At 35.2% G+C, this 20,740-nt stretch overlaps 1 protein-coding gene across 1 annotated transcript; it reads right to left on the bottom strand.

The window, feature by feature from the left end:
* Positions 1–411: 411 nt before the first annotated feature.
* Positions 412–11,720, bottom strand: LOC129951234 (uncharacterized). Its single transcript, XM_056063307.1, has 3 exons — positions 10,728–11,720; positions 9,826–10,524; positions 412–603 (listed from the first exon to the last, which is right to left on the bottom strand). Exons 1-3 carry the CDS (start codon positions 11,718–11,720, stop codon positions 412–414), a joined length of 1,884 nt encoding a protein of 627 aa, XP_055919282.1.
* Positions 11,721–20,740: the final 9,020 nt, after the last annotated feature.

Genomic DNA, 20,740 nt, shown 5'->3' with positions numbered 1-20,740 from the left:
AAAACCCTTGAAGGCAACTTTAACCAAAACCAAAAAGACCACAAAAACTAGAACAAGAAGTCAAGAAACTCATGCTTCAGCAGCAAGAAAACTCACTCTTCTACCATTAACTGAACTATTAATGCTCATATAGAGAACATCATTCGTCTGGGTAACCGAAAACTAGGCGAAAAGCGAAGAACCACCCCCAGAAGGATCACCAGAACCGTCGTACATACGACCGAGGACTACGAGTGCCATCGCAGGATAACCATAACCAGAGCCATCAGCATCGCACCATCACCAACACCATTACCGACCCCGCTGACTCTACCATTGCCATCACCACCCTGCACAGGCCCATTAATCGTGTGGACTTTCGTTCGTCCTCCTTATATAAGTTCCCACCCAAAGAAACACCATTAAACTTGGCTAAGCAATAATTTCTTCTTCAACTCTTCTCTTTGGCTGCTGTCGTCGTCGTTTTCGTCCTTTTTTCGAGGGAGGTACAGACTTTCCTTCAGCCGACTGCTGCCACAGCTCCAACTCCAACATCAGCATCAGCTCCACGTCCTCATGTGTCAGTAGAGGAACAAGCCTTACGAATATGGGGATGTCATTATACTGTAATTCATTATAGTGAAGATATACAGTGTTTCACAAGGACTATACACGCTCCGAGGACAAGGACAAGAAAATAACGCTGAATTTCATCGTTGTACCAAAAACTCACAACTGAAAACAGAACACCACAATATCTCCAATGTGTGTCTGCGGATGGTCCTTGCACAAAGATAAATGGATTCTCATATGAAAACAGTCATCCAAGTCCTTTTGCTTTTTCAACTCCTTCCGAGCAACATTATCAACAGAACCAAAACCAGCAGAGTTGTCGGCATCAGCATCAGGATCAGTGACAGCAGCGACAGCGAACATTAAAAATTACAACCAAACACCTTTTGCTTGGCACACATTATAAAAGATACAAAACGTGGTGAAGTAGTCTGGTCACTTGGGAGTCAGACTGTGTCTAAGATTGCTCACAAGGATCATAGAATAATTTTAAGGACACAAAACGTAACATAAACAGAATTCACATAACACCAGCTGAATTGCTGTGAACAAGAAAAAAAAAAAACTTATATAAAAAGAAACTTTGAAAAAGGACGAAGAAAGAAGAACAACTCCCAAGAGTAGGTAAGCAGGATTCATTTAGAAGATTTAGATTGTATATTCATCTTTGAATAGGAACACAAAAAAGATATTGTATAAGCATGAACTTCAGAGATGCAATGTTTTTTTAAGGATATAGGAGAAGGGAAGATGTAGCTGCATGTGAAAGCATTCCAGTTGGATGGTCTCTTGTGAATCAAATAGTGCTGCTCCTTCGCTTTCTCGGGAAAAGGATTCTTTTTTGTATTTTGATAATTCCTCTCCTTGTTTTTTTCTGTTCATCCTTTCTCTCTGTTAATTTTTTCCCTTTCTTTTTTTTAATTTGAAATTGCTTGTGTGTGGAGTTTGTTTTATTTTTATAAATATCATTTTTTATATTATCTTCCTTGCAGCGCCGAACCGCGCCGCCTTCAAAAAGATTGCATATTTTATACTTTTTTTTTAAAAAAGCATCAGAAGGGATTTACATTCTAAGGATTTCCCTATAGGTTTTGTCTTTTGATCCTGCTTTACAATGATGTTCCTTACCTGTGCGGTACCTACTCGTGTCGTCGTATACTTAGTATCTACTTTTTTGTTGTTGTTTTTGTAATTCTAGGAAAATTATTATGTTATGGAAACAGGGAAAATTTATTCATTAATTTAATATGATGCAACAGTCATGGGGAAAAAGGCTCAGAATGTGACAAATACTATTATCGTGAACTCAGGTGGAAATATGTGCTGAGTTGGTGCTGCAGTGTCAGTGTGCAACTGGGTGCAACATGATGGTTTTGTTTTGATATCTGTTTTTGTATTATTAAGGAGGGTTGATCCTTTCTTCAGAGGGTTGTCGTATACTTTGACTTGAAATAATATTAATGTAATTAAAAAATTGCATAATATTTACGTATAAGTATAATAAACAAGTAGGTAGGTAATGAAAGCTTGTTTTCGAAGAGGGAGTAGGTGATGATGTACATAAATGTACTGGCATAAGCTTTAAATAAGAATAGTCGCATTGTTATTCTTCTTTCTTCATTTAATGGAAAGACAAGCTTACGTTCTTCACAAAAGGGTACTGTTTATCTTCTATCACGAAATTTTGAAGTAAAAGAGTTCAACAATTTCTTGATTTCACATGTGAAATGAACAATAAAATATGGATTCATTATTTGTTATTGTTTTTTAGAAGTGCTGGCTATGACAAGTCAAGTACTTTAGGGTTTTGTGTCTTGAATATCTTGAGTTCGTTATATAATTTAACCACGAATCATTAAACAAAAGAACAAAGCTTGCAAATAGTTGAACTTTTTTGTCAATAAAGTTCAGTTATGTCGATAGTTTAATTGACTTACTGAGGCTAATCGGCTACTCTGGATATTGTACCTAAATTTCAGACTACAGACACATTGTTGGACATTAAACCACCAGGACGCTTACGTAGAGAATAATTGCTAACAACATCAAAACCTGGCAATGAGAGTTAATTTGATAGCAAGTTCTTACACTTGCTGCCCTAGGCACTGATTTAACGCTTAGTTTTTGAAAATAACCAAAAGAATTTACGCAAAGATTTACTCTCTCTTATTTGGCGAAATGCTTTCAGTGAGTTCCTCCTTTTAAATTACCAAGACATAACAAATTCACTTCCTTGTTAAACTTTGGTATTGGCTTAGTCCATCTATATATTTATTTTTTGAGTAATGAAATAACCAATACCCTATGCATATAGGATAAACCACAGCCACCACAATACTCTCACAAGGAGGCAACCCAACAATCGTTCCTGGAATTAACCAGTGGGCTTCAACATATCCCGTGGTACCATATCCACAGTGTTATGTTAATTTAGTCTTTGATGAAATGACATCTAGGGAAGATAACCCTAGAATTGGCCTCTTGTGGAATGCAATCAGCCGAGCTTTATCTACAATGTACATCATTCCTAAAAATGATTTTTAATTCCACTTCAGTCTTTTTCTTAAACTTGAATTAAATATCGATGACACTTAGTCATTCGATTTGTATATTTACTGATATTTATTGGGTTTCTATAATTTTTATCAGTAAGTCAACCCCTGGCTCCAGGGGAAGGACGACAGTCCTGTGTTTACCATCAATCGTAAAATTTAATTTTAGGACTGAAGTTAATCTTGCGTTCGCTCACAATTTGAGAATGTGCAATAATTATGAATTGATCAGTATCATTCAACATCGAGCTGCACTGGTGCAAGTAAGCACTTCTTCCTTCCAGATTGAAGACAAGCATAGCATTCTTGCATTAACATGAAAGTTAGTTTGACTCCCAAAGCTTACTGAGGAAAATATCGCATCTGTATCGGACAGTGTTAGTGAAGACCTTGAGCTATCGATTTGGAGCCATCGCCGCCGCCGAAACACCGTACGTATTTAATTTTGCAGATGCCTCTGGGTGTGAAGCCTTTCAAAATACAACTGGTGTAAAAATTGCAACCCTACGACCTATCACAACGCCAAGTTTTGTGCTGATGGGCTCCTGAAAAGTTGACCAAAGATCAATTTTTGTATGGAAAATTGTGTTCAGCGAGAACGTTAATTTCTCATTGAATGGATACGGATTTAGAGCGAAGAGCTCATCCAGAAAAAGTCATTGTTTGGTGAAATGTATGATCTGGCGGAATCATTGGACCGCATTTCTTCAAAGATGATACTTACTTACTTACTTAAGGTGGCGCGTTTCGCACGCCAAGTTGGTTGAGGTCCTCTCCCACCTGGGTACGCCACCTGAGTCGCGGTCTTCCTCTACTGCGCCGTCCCTCGGGATGGGATTCACAGATCTTCCAGGCTGGAGCGTTTATGTCCATCCGCTCTACATGACCTAGCCATCTAAGCCGTTGGACTTTAATTCTGCTAACTTGGTCAGTGTCGCTGTATAGCCCGTACAGTTCGTCGTTATATCTTCTCTTCCATTCTCCATCTATGCGTACGGGACAAAAAATCACCCGAAGAATTTTTCTCTGGATGCATCCTAAGACGCTCTCATCTTTCTTTGACAGGTTCCAGGCCTCAGCGCCATAAATGAGAACCGGGATGATGAGTGTCTAATAGATGGTGATTTTAGATGCTCGATAGAGGACTTTACTTCTCAATTGTCTTCTAAGTCCAAAGAAGCAGCGATTTGCAAGAGTTATTCTTCGTTTGATTTCAGCGCTTCAAAGATAATGCGAATCGCAAAGTTTTAGTGACTGGTGAGCAATACAAACATTTTTTGCGCAATTTCACGTTTGGAGCTGCTCAATTGACTCACTATATCGCGCTATTCAACTATTCTTGGCTATTGGGAGGGGGGCTATGTTTATGCTCATGTCTATTGCCACAAGCCCTTTTCGATTGAAGCACTGACCGAACACTGAGAAAGCTAATGCCAAAATTGGACCAAGTGCATAGACTTTTTGACTTTGACTTTTTACTCTCCGTTTTTTCATATTTGTTTCCCAACTCACATCTCTTTTCTTCAGATTTTTAACTGTAACAAATATTAAATGCTTATTAAATGAAGTATTCAAGCTTCGTTAGTAACACAATATCTTCCAAACATGTGAGTTGAGGAACACCTCAGGGTGGAGTTCTCTATCCACTCTTTTAGATTTTAGTCATTAATAAAATACTCATAAAGTTAAAAATTTGTGGGGTAAGGGTGATAACTTATGGTAATAATTTGGTCTTACTTGTGACTGGAAAGGTTGTCACCGTGATACCAAAATCACGACGGTGGCTTTGAGGAAATTAAGCAGCAGCAGACTGGAAAGGTTGTCACCGTGGTTACCAAAATCACGAAGGTGGCTTTGAGGAAAGTAAGCAGCTGGGCCACGAGCAGTCGACTAGGTTTCAATCAAACCAAAACTGAACTGATGCTCTTTACGACCAAAACTAAAATACCTGCCTTCACCCTATCTCGACTGAACAGCTAAATCCGGTCTTTATCCTCAAACTTGAAATATAAAGGAGTCATTCTAGATCCCAAAGATTTGCATAGCCTTTTACGCCTATAGAAAAATGTTTATTAAAAAATGGGGCCTACAATTGACGACGATTTTGTAGACGTACACAGTCGTTGTACTAGAAAGGATTGTAATTGTTGCATAGTTACGAACGAAAGACTTCGATACCACTAGCTTTTTCGACGGGTCAAAAATGAAGTGTGAGAATGGGTCTGGAGCTTTCTTTGAATACTTCAATGTCTCTAAGCCTTGTGGAAGTGCATTTTGAGTGGAATTGCTAGCAGTAAGAGAAGCATTCACAATACTCAAACCAAAATAGAACAACGGATATCTGCATGGCTATTAATTCACAATATCCTCTATACTGGTTAAACAATGTCGGGATGAACTATTTAGTCTCGACATGAACCTCCGTGTCACTAGGTATTATTTGGGTTCCAGGTCATAGTGGCATTGATGGAAATGAACGAGCTTAAGAGTTGGGCCCGTAAGGATCGGCCTTTTATAGCTCACTTGCGGAAAAGGTAAATATTCCTCTTGGATCTATTAAAGGCAAAATGTTTTCAATTTTTCTGACATAATCAAACCTTCAGGTAAAACAGTCTAACTCACTTTACCATATCCAAGAAGATATGACCTTACTAAAGGGTTTATCGATAAGGGCGCGTTGATGTTAAAATAGAATAAAAAAAGAGGCTGGGATGCGACCCACACTGATAACTTCCCATCCCGTCTGTCGATTTGGCTTGCTTACCAAATTTGCGTACTATTTTTTGTAGATTTTATTTTTTATGAAAAAACGGACTGTTGGAATTTTATTAAAAAATCATTGAATATTGGAAACAATATTTTCTGTAAAATAAATAAGTTTGAAGCCAATATCTAAAATTTTTGAAAAGATATTTGAGTCGAAAATCAATTTTTACCAACTTTTATTATAATTTTTTTTTCGGTTTTTAATTTTTTGTAAAAAAACTATCAATTCGATTTTATTCAAAATTTTACTGAATGTTGGAAACAATAGTTTTTGAAAGATAAAAGTGAATTAAAGCCAATATCTCAAAGTTTTGAAAAGATATTTGAGTCGAAAATGAATTTTTACCAACTTTTATTATAATTTTTTTTTAGGTTTTTATTTTTTGTAAAAAAAGCTGTCAATTCGGTTTTCCTTAAAATTTTATCATATTTCAAAAACATTGTTCTCTGTTGCTCAAAATTGTTTTGGAGATGAAATTATATTTTAGTCGTTAAATTTTGGAGGTGACAAATTTTTTTTTCAGTTTTTTTGATTTATAAAAAAAACCGTTAGATAAATTTTTTTCAAAAAATATACTTCTTTGATATCACGTTACAATATATTATTCAAAATTTAATTCAAGTCTCTAACGTTTTTGGTTCGTAATATATTTAGGGTTAACCAAAATGTTCACCTTTTTTTAAACTGCTATGGTAAAAAAACCACCAACGCAATTTTCTTGAGAGCCCTTTCTGCATCTTTCTGTCTTATTATCTGTACAACAAAATTTATTTGGAGTCGATATCTCTTCTGGTTCTTGAGCTATGGACAACGAAAAAAACGTCGCGAACGTACGGACGTACGGACGTACGGACGTACGAACGTACGAACACACGCACGAGCAGACATCTTCCTAAAAATCTTTTATTTCGACTCTAGGGACCTTGAAACGTCGAGAAATGTCAAAATTTTCAATTTGACAAATCGGACCCATTACAATAACTTCCTATGGGAAGTTAACCAGCTGTGTGTGAGGTATTAACAAAATTATTTTGTAATTTGATTGAGTATGGACTATGACATCATTCAAATGCCCGCATCAGCTTCTTACAGTGTCACAGATCCAAGTGCTTCAATCTTCAATAACTCTTCCGGATACATCCTTCTGACTTCAAGCGATTGTCCGTATTATGTTTATCTTTAGGGCATAGGTTGATAATGCTTTATTTGCATAGATCTGCGATTTCAAGAAACCCCACAGGTTGACCTTGGTGGCCAATTCACATCACCCCTGCGATCCATGCAAAATGTCAATCGTGATGTTTGCTGTGTGGCATGTAGCGTTGCGCCGTCCTGCTGAAACCACATGTCGTCTAGGTCTATATGGTTCAATTTGGGCCACAAGAAATTAGTTTTCATACTTATGTTGCGCTCGCTGTTGATGATAACCGCATTACTAACTTTGTCGTTTTCAAAAAGTATGGACCAATTACAAGGCTGACCCAAAATCTATATCAAACGGTAACTTTTTGAGGACGCATTATTACCTATTGAACCACGCGTGGGTTAGTGTTGTCCCATATACAGCAATTTTGCTTGTTAACACAGCCATTCATCTTAAAATGCGCCTCGTCACTAAAGATGATTATCTTCCAAACGATTCAAAGCCTGGCCAATGAATAAACGGTGCTGTCTATGGTCATGAACTTTAAGCCTCTGGGTCAGTTGAATGTTGTACGGATGTCCCGACGCCGAATTTGCCAAGCTGAAGGCAAGGCGAGAAATAGTATGCCTCTGGTCGATGCTCTCGGCCGATTTTGCATTCCTTAAACGTGCGGATGTTGGCTGATTGTTTACTGAACCAGTCGTCTCAAATTTGGCTACAAAACGTTGAGAACCACCTAGCGTAATATTTGGGCGATGCGTACAACGTTTGCGTTAACAAATAATCATTTTGATAATAAAGTTTTATAATTTGCTGCGCTGTTCAATCGTGTGCTATGCATAAACAACTGAATAATAAAAAAAAACATTTGACAGATGTCACCAAAACAAAATGGCCTACTTTTCGACCTGACAGCCTTAACAATGGGGAATAAGATATGGAGTCCTTTAATTCAATGCCTCGAAAACCCAATGTTGTCTTGTATCGTTAAAGTTAAATATATACCCCTTTTGCCACTATCTGTGAGTTCAAATTGCATCAATAACTTTAAATATCTCGGTATTCTTGGTGTCTGCAACACCAACTACATCCTGTAGAACGGTCGCAAAATGTGTTGATGTCTTTAGACTACAAATTTACAAATAAATTTGTTGAAATTTAAATGAAATCTCATTTTCTTCTTTTATTAAAGACCAGCTCAGAACCCCAAACAAATCTTCAAATATTAAAACAAAAAGATAAAAAATTAGATAAGTAAGTAAATAAGCAAAAAATGCATTTATTTATATTCTTATATATACGGATTTATAAATTGATAAGCTATGGCTTTGCGTCAGCCTATTTAGCAAATTTTATAAATAAATTACATGTTTTGTTAATTCACTTTTTTTCAATCTTAAATTGGTATAAAAATCAAACATATTCCGTTATTAGTGAAAATCTCTGCCTAAATATGGCTTTTAAAAAGTTGCTTAATGTTTTCCAATCACATTCGTTCAAAATTTGGAGTGTTTGTATGTATTTTTACCAAAAAACACAAGCCTCTGTTGATAAAATATTGGTCATACACTTATGAAGTGATAACAATCCTCCTTTGATTTTAAATTATATAACGTACAAAATTATAGCGCCTAGGACTTAAACTAATAAGTTCATATCTTGCTTTAAAAATGAAAAAAAAAATGTCCTTGTAGCTAAGTCCATCATGGAAGTAGTTTCGTTGGTTTAGGTTATAGTTGACCTGAGAGTATAGTACTCTACTATCTGATTCGCGATCTTTATTAATAAAGGATTCTCGAACAATGTCTTCATTCTTCTGTATAATCCTGTTAAGTTGCTCCTTTAAGTTGTTTAAATTGTTAAAACCTATTTACGGTATCTCTCCACAAGTATAACCAATATCTTGCCACTTTTTCATCCACCAATCTTTATTCCTCAGTTCGTAAAAACACATTTTTTTCGAAAATCTATTCTCCTAGTAGGTACAAGTTTTAATAATGTACTCAGCCTGCGCCTTGAGTGTACTCGTGAGAAGTTTCGGTATTCCGGTTTCTAAATAAATTGCATAAATCGGTGTATTTTGCGGTAAGTTGAAGAGTTTTTTTTAAATTCCTTGAAATTTTTATATCACTTCGTATTCATCTGCATCCCCGACCAGAGAAGCGTAGCAGAGAATTGATTTCACAACATCACGGCATCAAATACCTTATATTTGGCTGAAAGGAAAAAACATTTTCTATGATAAATTTAACAAGCTTTGAGAGGTGCTGGCTTTTTCCATAAGATGTTTATCGAACTTTAGGGTTGAATACCTAAATATTTAATTTCTTTGTATATTTCTAAAAGATTTCAGTTAAAGTATCATCTATTTATGCTAAGTTTTCGTGAGAACCGTGAGAAGATCGTTTTTTTGACTTATCTGTATTGTGATGTACTCGGAGTTGTAGTTAGAAGTGAACTGAACTTTATTTTCTCATTCTTAATACTAAGTATAACAATTCGTCTTATAAACTATTATAATTATAATTCATTGCATAAGGTATCATTTACACTTGGTACTCGACACCTCCCATCTTAAGTTTGAATATTATATACACATGAATCAAAAGAAATGTAGTTAAATATATGTACATATGTAAGTTATTTTATAAACAAAAATTCAATTACACATATATGTATTTTACTTTTATTTTAACCATTATTTATATTCAATATTTCAATTCATGGAATCTATTTTTTTTTTTTTTTTTTTCTAAACAAATACAAATTAATTACCATAGTAAGTACTTTTATTTTAATCAAAAAAAAACCTTATAATTCGTTCTCTCAATAGGTCTTAAACCTCTACTAGAACGTGATTCGAGAATCGATGGCTCAGCACCATTAGTTGCGATAACAGCTTCTGAATCTGCATTGACTATCGGCTCTGCCGTCATCCTGGCTGTTTCTTTAGGAGAGTTATCTGCCCTACCATCGATCGATTTTGGTGACGCATTTGATGTGCCCGATATCATTTGATTCGAATGTCTTTTAATTCGTCTTTTATTATGAGTAAGAACACAACTATACGATCGTGAGCCAATACGTTTCTTTACGGTAGCTGGTTGCCAACCGTCCTTATTCGGATTTGAATAATCGCGCACGTAAACATTTTCACCTTCTTCAAATTTAACATTTCTTGAGCCTTTAAAATTTTTAATGTTTGATAATTGCTTATCACAGATCTTTTCTCGCACCAACGGTGGTTTCATTAAACTAAATCGGTTTTTTAACTCTTTACCAAGCAATAACTTTGCTGGTGATTCACCAGTGGTGCAGTGTTTTGCACATCTATAATCGAACAAAAACCGATTTAATATTAAGTCCATATTTTTGCTGCCACCACCAGTGTCGTTTAAAATGGCCTGCAACGACTTTTTAAGTGTTTTTACAAAGTTTTCTGCTTGGCCATTGGTTGCCGGATGACCTGGAGCGGTCAAAATATGCTTAATGCCATTGTTTGCCAAAAACTGTTGGAAGTCCAACGAAATAAATTGTCTCCCGTTATCACTTACTAATGTGTCAACTAAACCAAAACGGCAAAAGACGTCTCGCAGTTTATTGATTGTAAATATCGATGTCATTTCATGAGTTTTAAAAACTTCAACCCATTTAGAATACAATCTATGATGATTAGAAAATAAAATCCATTTATAGGCCCAGCAAAATCTACATGGATTCGAGACCAAGCTGATTCAGTGGGTGTCCATGGGATTAAAGGACATTTTTCTGGACTCGACTGAGTAAGCTTGCAAGAAACACAACTCGAAATCATTTTCTCAATATTATGGTCTATTTTAGGCCACCAAACATACGAACGTGCCAATGCTTTGGTTTTTACTATGCCTAAGTGTGACAGATGTAATTCTTTCAATACCTCTTCACGTAATTTAAATGGAACAATCGTTCGATAGCCCCATAGAATACAATTGTATTCAACCGACAATTCATTTTTCTTATTACGAAAAGGGCCAAATTCTTCGCCCATTAACGCATCAATTGTACCACTATTTATCGCATCTACCAATTTTGAAAGAATCGGGTCGCGTCTAGTTTCTTTTGCAATATTTTTGAAATCTAGTTTCAACTGGTTATCTGTTTCAACTAAATTTATATATGAAAAATCGTTACTTATTTTGCCTACTTCTTCTTGCGGAATCCGCGATAAGTGATCGGCTTGATTAAGTTCACCTTTAATATATTTGATAGAGTAATCGAAACCAGACAAAATAAAAGCCCATCTTTGCATCCTTGCTGCCGCCATAACTGGTAAACCTTTATTCTCACCAAAAATAGCCAAAAGTGGTTTGTGATCAGACTCTAATGTAAAATGAACGCCTAATAAATATTGTTTTAATTTTGAGACGCTGTAAACTATAGCCAATGCTTCCTTTTGAATAGTACTGTAGCCTTTTTCTGTTTGTGAAAGTGCACGAGAAATAAACGCAATTGGTTTTCGAACACCATTTGCAAAAATATGTGACAAAACCCCTGCTACCGCTGAATTAGAAGCATCAGTTGACAAAACTATTGGAATTTTTGGATTAAAATGTGTCAAAACCTGATCCGACGTTACGTCTTGCTTCAATAACTCGTACGCTTCTTGGCATGTTTTTGACCATTGGAATTTCACATCTTTTTTCAACAAATTATATAAAGGTGCCATCTTATGAGCAAAATTAGGAATAAACTTTGAGTAATAATTAATCATACCCACGAAAGCTCTTACTTCCGACACACATTGTGGAATTGGGGCTTCTAATACGGATGCGATTCGATCTTTATTCTTGCTTAAACCAAAACGATCGATGTTAAAACAAATGAAATTCGTTCCTTGAAGAACTCACATTTACTTTCATTTAGACGTAACCCGACAGAATCTAATTTTCCTAAAACAAGCTCAAGTGTTTTCATATGATCTGCGGTGGTGGCACCCGTTACAACAATATCATCTAAATAATTGATTGCATTTGGAATACCTCGTAAAAGAGTTTCAATTGTTTTCTGAAAAATAGCCGCAGCCGGCTTTACTCCGAAGGGCAAACGTGTCATCTTGAAAACACCAACATGCGTGCTCCAAGCACATAACAATTGTGAATCTTCATCCAACACTAATTGATTGTATGCGTTCGACAAATCTAATTTTGTAAAATGATTCCCCTGAAGTGATGTGAATAATTCGTTTATAAGCGGTAATGGATATTTTACATCCATCAAAAACTTATTAACCGTGGTTTTGTAGTCGCCACAAATGCGGAGGTCGCCATTAGGCTTAACGATTGGTACCAAAGGTGTACCCCACTCTGCATTTTCGACAGGGATTAACACACCAGTTTTAACTAAATTGTTTAGTTGATTTTCAATATTACTACGCCATGCTAAAGGCACCGGACGTGGCTTGCAAAAAACAGGCTTTGCATTCTCGCTTATACTCAATTTAATTTTATTACCCTTATATGTACCAAGTTCATTCTTAAAAACGTTGCGATATTTGCTTTTAATTCGAGAAACTAAATCGTCTTGTTTGTGATCATACCGAATCGAATTAATTTGTGATAAAGTCATATCAAAAAGTTACATAAAATCTCTGCCCAAAATGGGCGGACTGTTCGTGTTACTAACGATTAACCGCAATTCACGTGTTCGCTCGCGATATTTAACAGTTGCTTTGAACTCACCCACAATTTGTATAGTTTCCCCGTTATATGCACAAAATCGATCAACGCAGGGCTTCAAAATCTTGCGGTCAAAAAACTTATCAAAAATTGATAGAGAAACCAGGGAACAAGCTGCGCCGGTATCCAACACAAATTCGAGCCAGACTTGATTAACTTTTACTGCTTCTGTAAATGGTGTAGCCACCGCTTCTCCAGTAACACTGAAAATAGAAAAATTTGAAAAGTTCGAAATGTAATCAGAAGTTGTATTAATATCTTCATTGGAATTAAATTCACTACTTAAATTATTTGATACTTCTACTAAATTAATTTGTCTGCTACTGCTGCATACGCTCGCCAAATGACCCACTCTGCCGCACTTGTTACACGTGCTCGATTTGTATTTGCATTTTTCACTGGTGTGGTTCTTCCAGCCACAATGTGAGCACCGTCGCCGTGAACTTCCACTATCTTTGCTGTTGTTTTTGGAGCTGTTCTGCTTGTTGCTGCTGCTTCGCTGACCACGTTGGTACCTTTTCGATACAAAATTAACCTCTTTTTGCGTTTGTTGTTGCTGTTGCGTGATTAATTTTACTTCTGCTGCCATTGCCTTTTTTAAGGCTTCGCTCAATTTTAGTTTTTCATTTTCTTCGCACAAACGTTCGAAGACTTTGCCTTCAAAGCCGGTAATAAATTTACAATCTTTCGCTAATTTTTTAAGACGAGCGAACCACTGTGACGCTGTTTCTGTATCCGACTTCTTTGCTTCTAAGAAAGTTCGTCTTTCTCGAAAAACAATTACAGGAATTGAATATTGCGTGTCCAACAATTCCTTCAATTCATTGAATGGTTTTTTGGAAGGCAGAACTGGATCGCATAGATCTTTAAGTAAACCATATGCTTCCAATCCTATTGATTTTATTAAAATCGCCACTTTCATGTTATCTTCTGTGACTGCACTTTCCAGAAAATGTGAATCTAATAGTTCACACCAATTTTCCCAACTATCGACATGCGGTCGGAACTCCCGTACGCTGCTTGAAGTAGTTGTGGTTAATATGCTCTCGTTTACTGAGGTCATCTCGATTTTTTTTTATTGAGACCACGACTAACTTTGTTTAAATAAAATTTTTCTTTTTTTTTTGTTAAAAACAAAGGAAATCTAAAATTTAGATCCACAACTGAGATAAATGTATGCTTGGTTGATCACGTGGAATGCCAGTTGATCAGAAAAAAAAATTCTTCTTTGACTATCAGTTCGTGTCCTCGTCGCCAATTTATGTGATGTACTCGGAGTTGTAGTTAGAAGTGAACTGAACTTTATTTTCTCATTCTTAATACTAAGTATAACAATTCGTCTTATAAACTATTATAATTATAATTCATTGCATAAGGTATCATTTACACTTGGTACTCGACATGTATTAATAGATAGTCCATACCTATCACAGTAATTTGTAAGCGATTTATCATCAACTGTTTTTTGGTGATTCCGACAACAGGACAATGTCATCAGCGTACAGTAGCACATTTATAACAGAATCAGATATTCGTGTTCCTCCAGGTAAAACTTCCTCTATGTCATTTTAGAACAACTAAAACAACAAAGCACTGAGTGGACAACCTTGTTTTACTCCAGTACATGTTTCGAACCATTCTGAAAATATCTTCCCATCTCAGACTGATGCATTAGTTCCAGTATACATCGCTTTTATTACTTTCAAAAACCTCGAAGATAGACCCAATTGTGAGAGCTAATAGAAGAGTGCGCTTCTGTTTAAAAGTTCAAAAGCTGCTTTGAAGTCCACAAAGTTCCTTGCTTGGAAAGCTTTTATGTTTGGTGAAAGTGTAAAGATCTGGTCTATTGTTGAAAATTTTTTTCTAAATCTGGCTTGGAGATCCGACAGAATGTTTTTCATTTCGACCCATTTTTCAAGTCTCTCTACTAATATACCGCAGAATATTTTTGTTAACACATTCAAAAACGATATGCCTCTGTAATTTTCAGCGATGTCTAAGGGATACTTTTTGTTTATTGGACAAATTACTGTCTTCTTGAAAGAGGGGATGTCAGCATTTGAAAAGATTTTGTTGAAGAGTTCCCTTATTATATTAATGCATGGGTGAGGATAATTTATATAAAACTTATACGGAATCCCATCTTCACCCGGTGCCTTTCCATATTTCGCTTTTTCCAGTACAGCTTTTATTTCTTCTATTGTTATCTCACCATCTAACGTTTCATCAAGAACATAAGGTTCCGCATAGCAGTAATTTTGGCTTGGGCTATTGCCTAGAAGTCCTTTAGATAACCCTGTTCCAATTTTATGAGTAATTCAGTTAATTTCTCTAGCTATCTTCCAGAATTCTTTCGAGTTTTTGGTTTGACCTAGTGAAAGTGTGTGCTTATTTTCATTCTCGATTTTCTTTTTGTGACATATATCTTTGTAAAGAGCATTCACTTCATGGTACTATTTTGTCAAACCACAATTTCGCGAATTTCGTGCAATTTTTAAAAGAAAAAAGGATTTTTGGTGCGCTTTTCAACATTCCTTATCGAACCATTTTTGTTTAAACTTTGGACAACTGCTGTTTAAAAATGTATTCGATGACGAACATATAATATAAACTATTAGCTGGTTTGATAGTTCTTATGTAGACTCTATTAGCATACCGTGCGTTGTTTGTAATTAAACTATCTTAATTGTGTGGAAATACCATTTAAGTCGTGGTGGCAGTTCTATATTTGCTGACAAATTAGGTATTAGATACTTTACTCCTTTAAATATTGTTAAATTTAACAGAGGAAACTACTTTAAGTTTAGCTCTCAAAAATATGAAGCAAGTTTAAAGCAACAAAAAAATCCGTTTTTCAAAAATATTAATCAGTGAATTTGAAATAGTTGAATCACTCCTGTTACCTCCCAAGTAAAAAAGCTGAAACCCTGAAGGTAAACAAACTTATCGAAGCAAACTCTACTTGTCAAATAAAAATATCTTGGCATATTCTTCCACTTTTGATTTTGTTCAGGGCGGTCCAATATTTTATGTTTGCCTTTGCACATTCAATTAAAAATAGTTTTCATTAAATCTCTAAGTTAAAGTTAAATGGTTTAATTATTTTATAAATAAAGTTATGAATTTAAGTTGTCGCTTTTCATTTCTTGTTTACACAAAACCATAAAAACTGCATAAGATTAAGCTGCATTTTCTTGAATTCGTTTCACGCTATATGTTATATCCTGTTTATATTTATAACCAAGTTCTCTTTTTAAGCCATACACAGAGTTCAGTAAACTTCCCCAAGACATTGATTTTCTTAAGATCTTAAGAACCTGAACTGGTATCGCATACATATATAAAAACTAGGTCATTATATTACCTGAAATTGAGCACTCTTTAAAATTTAATTAAAGTCCATTAAAAAAAAATAAAGGACAAATGTGGGTTAAGTTGAAAGTATTTATACGTGTTTATGTCTCAAGCTCTAAATGTTTACTTACCTTACCATAAACCTGAACGATGAATGAACGCATTTAAGTATTTTTATTTTAATTTTTCATATTTTTCCTTTCATTATTATGGAAATGTGTAAAATGTTTTTCTATATATCATTCCATTACTGCGTTTCCGTTGTCGTCGTCTTCGTCTTCGTCGTTCATTTATTCGTTAGTTGGTTGGTTGGTTGTTCTGTGTTACATTCGTACACTTATACTCATTCTGATTTGAAATTCTTCTCAAGATCTCTTTTGCCAGCTTCAAGAAACATTACCAAATAGCATCACATCTCGAAATGTTATGCAAGGATACGAGTGGGTACGTAAGGTACGTCCCTATATGAATGTTCTAATATAAATGTATTTTATTATAGAAGAAAATAGAAACAAATAGTTATTCGTCTTCAATGACCAGGGATGGAGCAACATATCCAAAACAATTTTCAATCTTTGAAAAACAGACTAAACAAAATCTTAAAAGTCATTAGGGCTGGTAACAACAACACAAAATGCTACCAGTACTGATTTTCAGCTCAAAAACTATTTAACTATATACTGCTAAGACTCATAAGTATTTATTTATCAGAAAAGGCTTTAGCAACATGTTGCTAGGAAAGATTTGTTAGAAATTGTATGTTACTATCCACATTCTCAGAAGAAAATGTAGTGGCGCCGAGCGCATCATTTTGAAACCTCTACGATGGTCTTGACTTTTCGTTAAGTATTTATATCCTGCTTTGCAATTAGTTGTTCTTATCCACAGCCTTTCAATACGATTCGAAGGTTTGTTAACAAGAAACAATTTTGAATCGATATTTTTGTATTCTGTAGACAAAAAGATTATCAAAAAATTCTCAAAACACAGTTTTTAAAAGCTTACAGAAAATACTTGCAACAATTCTTAGCAACAAGTTACGTTCATACCTATCTTCATGCTTTCACCAAAATAATTAAGACTGTCTAGAAACCATCAAGTGAGAGTATTTACAATCTACTGAAAACAAGAGCAACAACAAATTCCTTTGATGAAGTTGCATGGATACAATTCTCAGCAACAAGTTGCTCCAAACCTAGCAGCAGAGAGTGCTGCTTGTCTAAACAATGTCTATAACAAAACAGAGCAAAATTATAATCTGTATTCTTTAAAAATAAGCTCAACAAAGAATTAATACAACTATGTTGCTGAGACCTTGGAAGTCTAACTATTATTATCAACAAGTTGCTTAAACCCCAAGGCCTATCAACAGAAATCATCTTAAAACCGTCTAAAAAAAACGTCTACCCTCTGTAGAGAATATTCTCAAATCAGTTCAAAAAAGTGTTGCAAAGGCCTTTTAAGTTAAACGAACTCTCAGCAACATGTTGGTATTAGCTCCACCTCTTGCTTTAAGAGCTTTCTATTACTTAGAAAAAGGTTGTCATAAACTCAAAACGGTGCCTGTTCTGTTTTGTTTTTAATAAATATTCGCCTTCCAGGATTTAACCGAACTAAGAGCGGTCCTGTCATCTCTAAGATGCATTTTGTATGCGTCGTTGGTCGTCTGTTGTGTAAATGCGTTTTCCAACAATGAAAAGTACTTTTCACATCGTTTTTAATATTTTTTTGTTTAAAAGAGACGTCATAGAAATGCAAGACCAGATGTGGTGTCATAACTTTCTAGCTTGGGTTTGTTAGATCCTTTTTATTTGTGCTGTTTTATTTCTATACTCTGGCTCCTGGATTTTTCCTCTGAATAACTGCGATGCATCCCCATAGTTACTAGAATTCTAAAGATATACAATTTTTTTGATATGAAATTGTATTTAGTTTTTTTTTTTTTGTGTTGCTAGTTCTAAAACACAAAACAAAAATAGCTTTTATGTATTTATTTTTCTATATCCCTAAAGCTGAATGAAAAATTAGATAACATAACTATAAGGATTTTTCGTCCTGATGCTTCTTCTAGTTGTTTGTTGCTGTTGTTTTTTATATAAACGTATATATTCTTTTTCTTACAGGAAACAAGACGACGACACGGAGGACGTCAGAGGATAACATATTCGAAGGAACAAAAAGATGCAACGAGGACATACAATGCAACTGTGCTCGTGGAAGCATACTAGCGAGCTATTTGCGCTCGTGATAATTTTTTTTGTAAATATACAAAATGGTAAGTTTTAGTTTTTTTCTTTTTGTTTTATATTTTGAACTGTTCTTCTTCTACTAAATCCTTTTTCTTATGCACTTTTTTCGTTTTTTTTTTATTAAAATGGTTTTTAAACTTGAGGAGGGGTGGATAAAGGGGATGATGGGGAGGTGGTGCAGTAAAGTTGTGATTTATTGTTTGCTTTGCACACAAAAACAAAACCCAAACCCAACAGCAAGCAACATATACAACACATGTGGGGACAAGGGCGTCGTGCAATTTAAAGGACAAATGGGTGCTACTGGGGGAGGTTGGTCTAGCAGCTAGGGTGGTTCGGTGGTAAAGCATACAAAGTAAGCGTTCTTCCCGACAATTTGCTGTGCATAAATCAGGAAGCAAACATTCGCTATTCACTATTCACCGGGCAGAAAGAAGGAGATTTCCTTCTTGTTATAGTGTTGTGTCCTTTTTAGATAAAAACAAAACATAAAAAGAACAAAGTTAAGTTAAATATGTTATACAAGAAATGAAGGATAAGTTGTTTTTAGTTTGTTGTAGGGTTTCCCTCGATAAAGTGAGGTGGTTGCTGCAGTGAATGTCATTTTTATTTTTTCAAAACGTTATGACCAAACGTAATCTAGCAGAATGCATAACTAGAAATAAAGTGAAAAAAGGACTTGATGAGGATGAAGAGCAGCACAGACCATCGCTGTTATGTTTTGTAAGGATATTTTTTTTATGGCAAAGCATAATAATGTACAGATAGAAGGTAGATAGATAAACGTAGACGTAGAGAGGTACCTGTTTAGGAATATGTTTAAGTTTTAAGTTTTTTGCTTTTATGATTTCATTGCAAGGACATGAATTCTTTCGATGGTCCTGACATACAAAAAAAGCAGTAAAAAAGAATAATTTAAAAAAAAAATGAAGATGATTTTTATATCTCACGTTGCACAAAATAATTCGTCGTCATTCTCCTTCATCGTCCTTTCTCGTCCGTCGTCGTCTTCGAAATAGATAACGAAGTGCAAAGTGAATTGATTTTCATTTTGTACAAGGATATATGAGTATGTACGTATATGGTTCCTGTTTTTGATGTGTCATTTTTTTTTAATGAATGCAAATTGAAACACTGTTGTTTGAACGAATAAAGTAAAAAATCATTGAAAAATTCATGACCTGGGAATTTTATTTGATGTGATCCTTTATTCAAGTGATGCTGATGATTGTGAAGAAATTGAAAAACCGGTATGATTGATTCAATTTTAGTTTTTAAACAACACGTATAACAAAGTTGTCACTTATATTTGTATTCTATTATTTTGGTACTTTAACAATTTGCTTATTGGGTTCAAAATACAAATATTTTTTTACTTAATCACACAAAGTTCTAAACGAATTAGTACGAAGTTTAGAAAGTTACAAAGCTATGGTTTTGTTTATCTTAACAAATTTAAACAATGTACTCGTAGTAACATTCTTGATAACATTTTATGTAATTAAAATCAAAAAATTACTTAATTATTTTAAGTAAGTATAGAAATCCATATCACGTCTTAGTTTCTGGCATAATTGACGTTAGCCTAAAAAGACTTAAGTCAGACGTTAATATCAAAACAAACATGAATTTGTCTGCTCTAGCCTTAAGTAGCCTTTTTAGGTAGAGATGGCGATCTCAAGGCAACCTCGCCTGAGATCCAATTAGCGCTGTAGTCCGCCGTTTTGATACCAAAAACTCGTTTGACTTTTGTTGAAAGGGATACATTTATAGAGAAGCTTCATATCGATTATGTTAGAGCCATTTTGTCGCATTGAGAAAAAAGATTAGGTCTCTAATCTTTGTCTCAGATAGCTCATCAAGTTCTTAAAAGAATGCTTTTCCAAAGTATTTCATTCTAGTGTTTGCCAAAGCAGTACATTTGCAGACTAAATGGATTGTCGTTTCACTTTCTCTTTGGTCACTACAACTACGGCAAAAGGTGTTGTTAGAGATACCCAACTTCTCCTCATGATCTCCTATAGGCCAATTTCCGGTACAAACCGCTACAATCCTTGCTATTTCTTGCCTTGGCCTGCATAGAAGATCGTTTGTACGGGTTTTATTATAGGTGAGCCATATCTTCCTAGATATAATGCAGTTGGGTAAATTTCTCCACCTTCGGTTTGATTCAGTTTGGTAGATAGAAAAGATTTTACCTTTCATAGCACAAAGAGGAATGTTAACCATTTCCGCAAGTGAGCTATGAAGGGCCGATCTTGCCTGGCTAGCTCGTCAGCCCGTTCATTTCCCACGATACCACTATCGCCCGGAACCCAGATCGGGGTGACACCGAGGTTAATATTCAGGCTCGCAAGCTCATCGCGACATTGCTGGATCAATTTAGATGAGGATATGGCCGAGTTAAT

This window comes from Eupeodes corollae, chromosome 1, assembly GCF_945859685.1.
Source record: "Eupeodes corollae chromosome 1, idEupCoro1.1, whole genome shotgun sequence".
Classification (NCBI taxonomy): domain Eukaryota; kingdom Metazoa; phylum Arthropoda; class Insecta; order Diptera; family Syrphidae; genus Eupeodes; species Eupeodes corollae.
Note: the sequence above shows the minus strand (reverse complement) of the source record. Positions and strands in the feature narration are given on the sequence as shown.

Excerpts from the sequence above, each read along its gene's own strand:
- LOC129951234 (XM_056063307.1), bottom strand. The coding sequence starts at position 11,720 with ATGGCACCTTTATATAATTTGTTGAAAAAAGATGTGAAATTCCAATGG. Across the intron at positions 10,525-10,727 it reads CAGCTTGGTCTCGAATCCAT|TTTTTGGCAAACAATGGCAT; the intron begins GTAGATTTTGCT and ends GACTTCCAACAG. Across the intron at positions 604-9,825 it reads TTGAGAGAACGAATTATAAG|TATAATGACATCCCCATATT; the intron begins GTTTTTTTTTGA and ends AATGAATTACAG.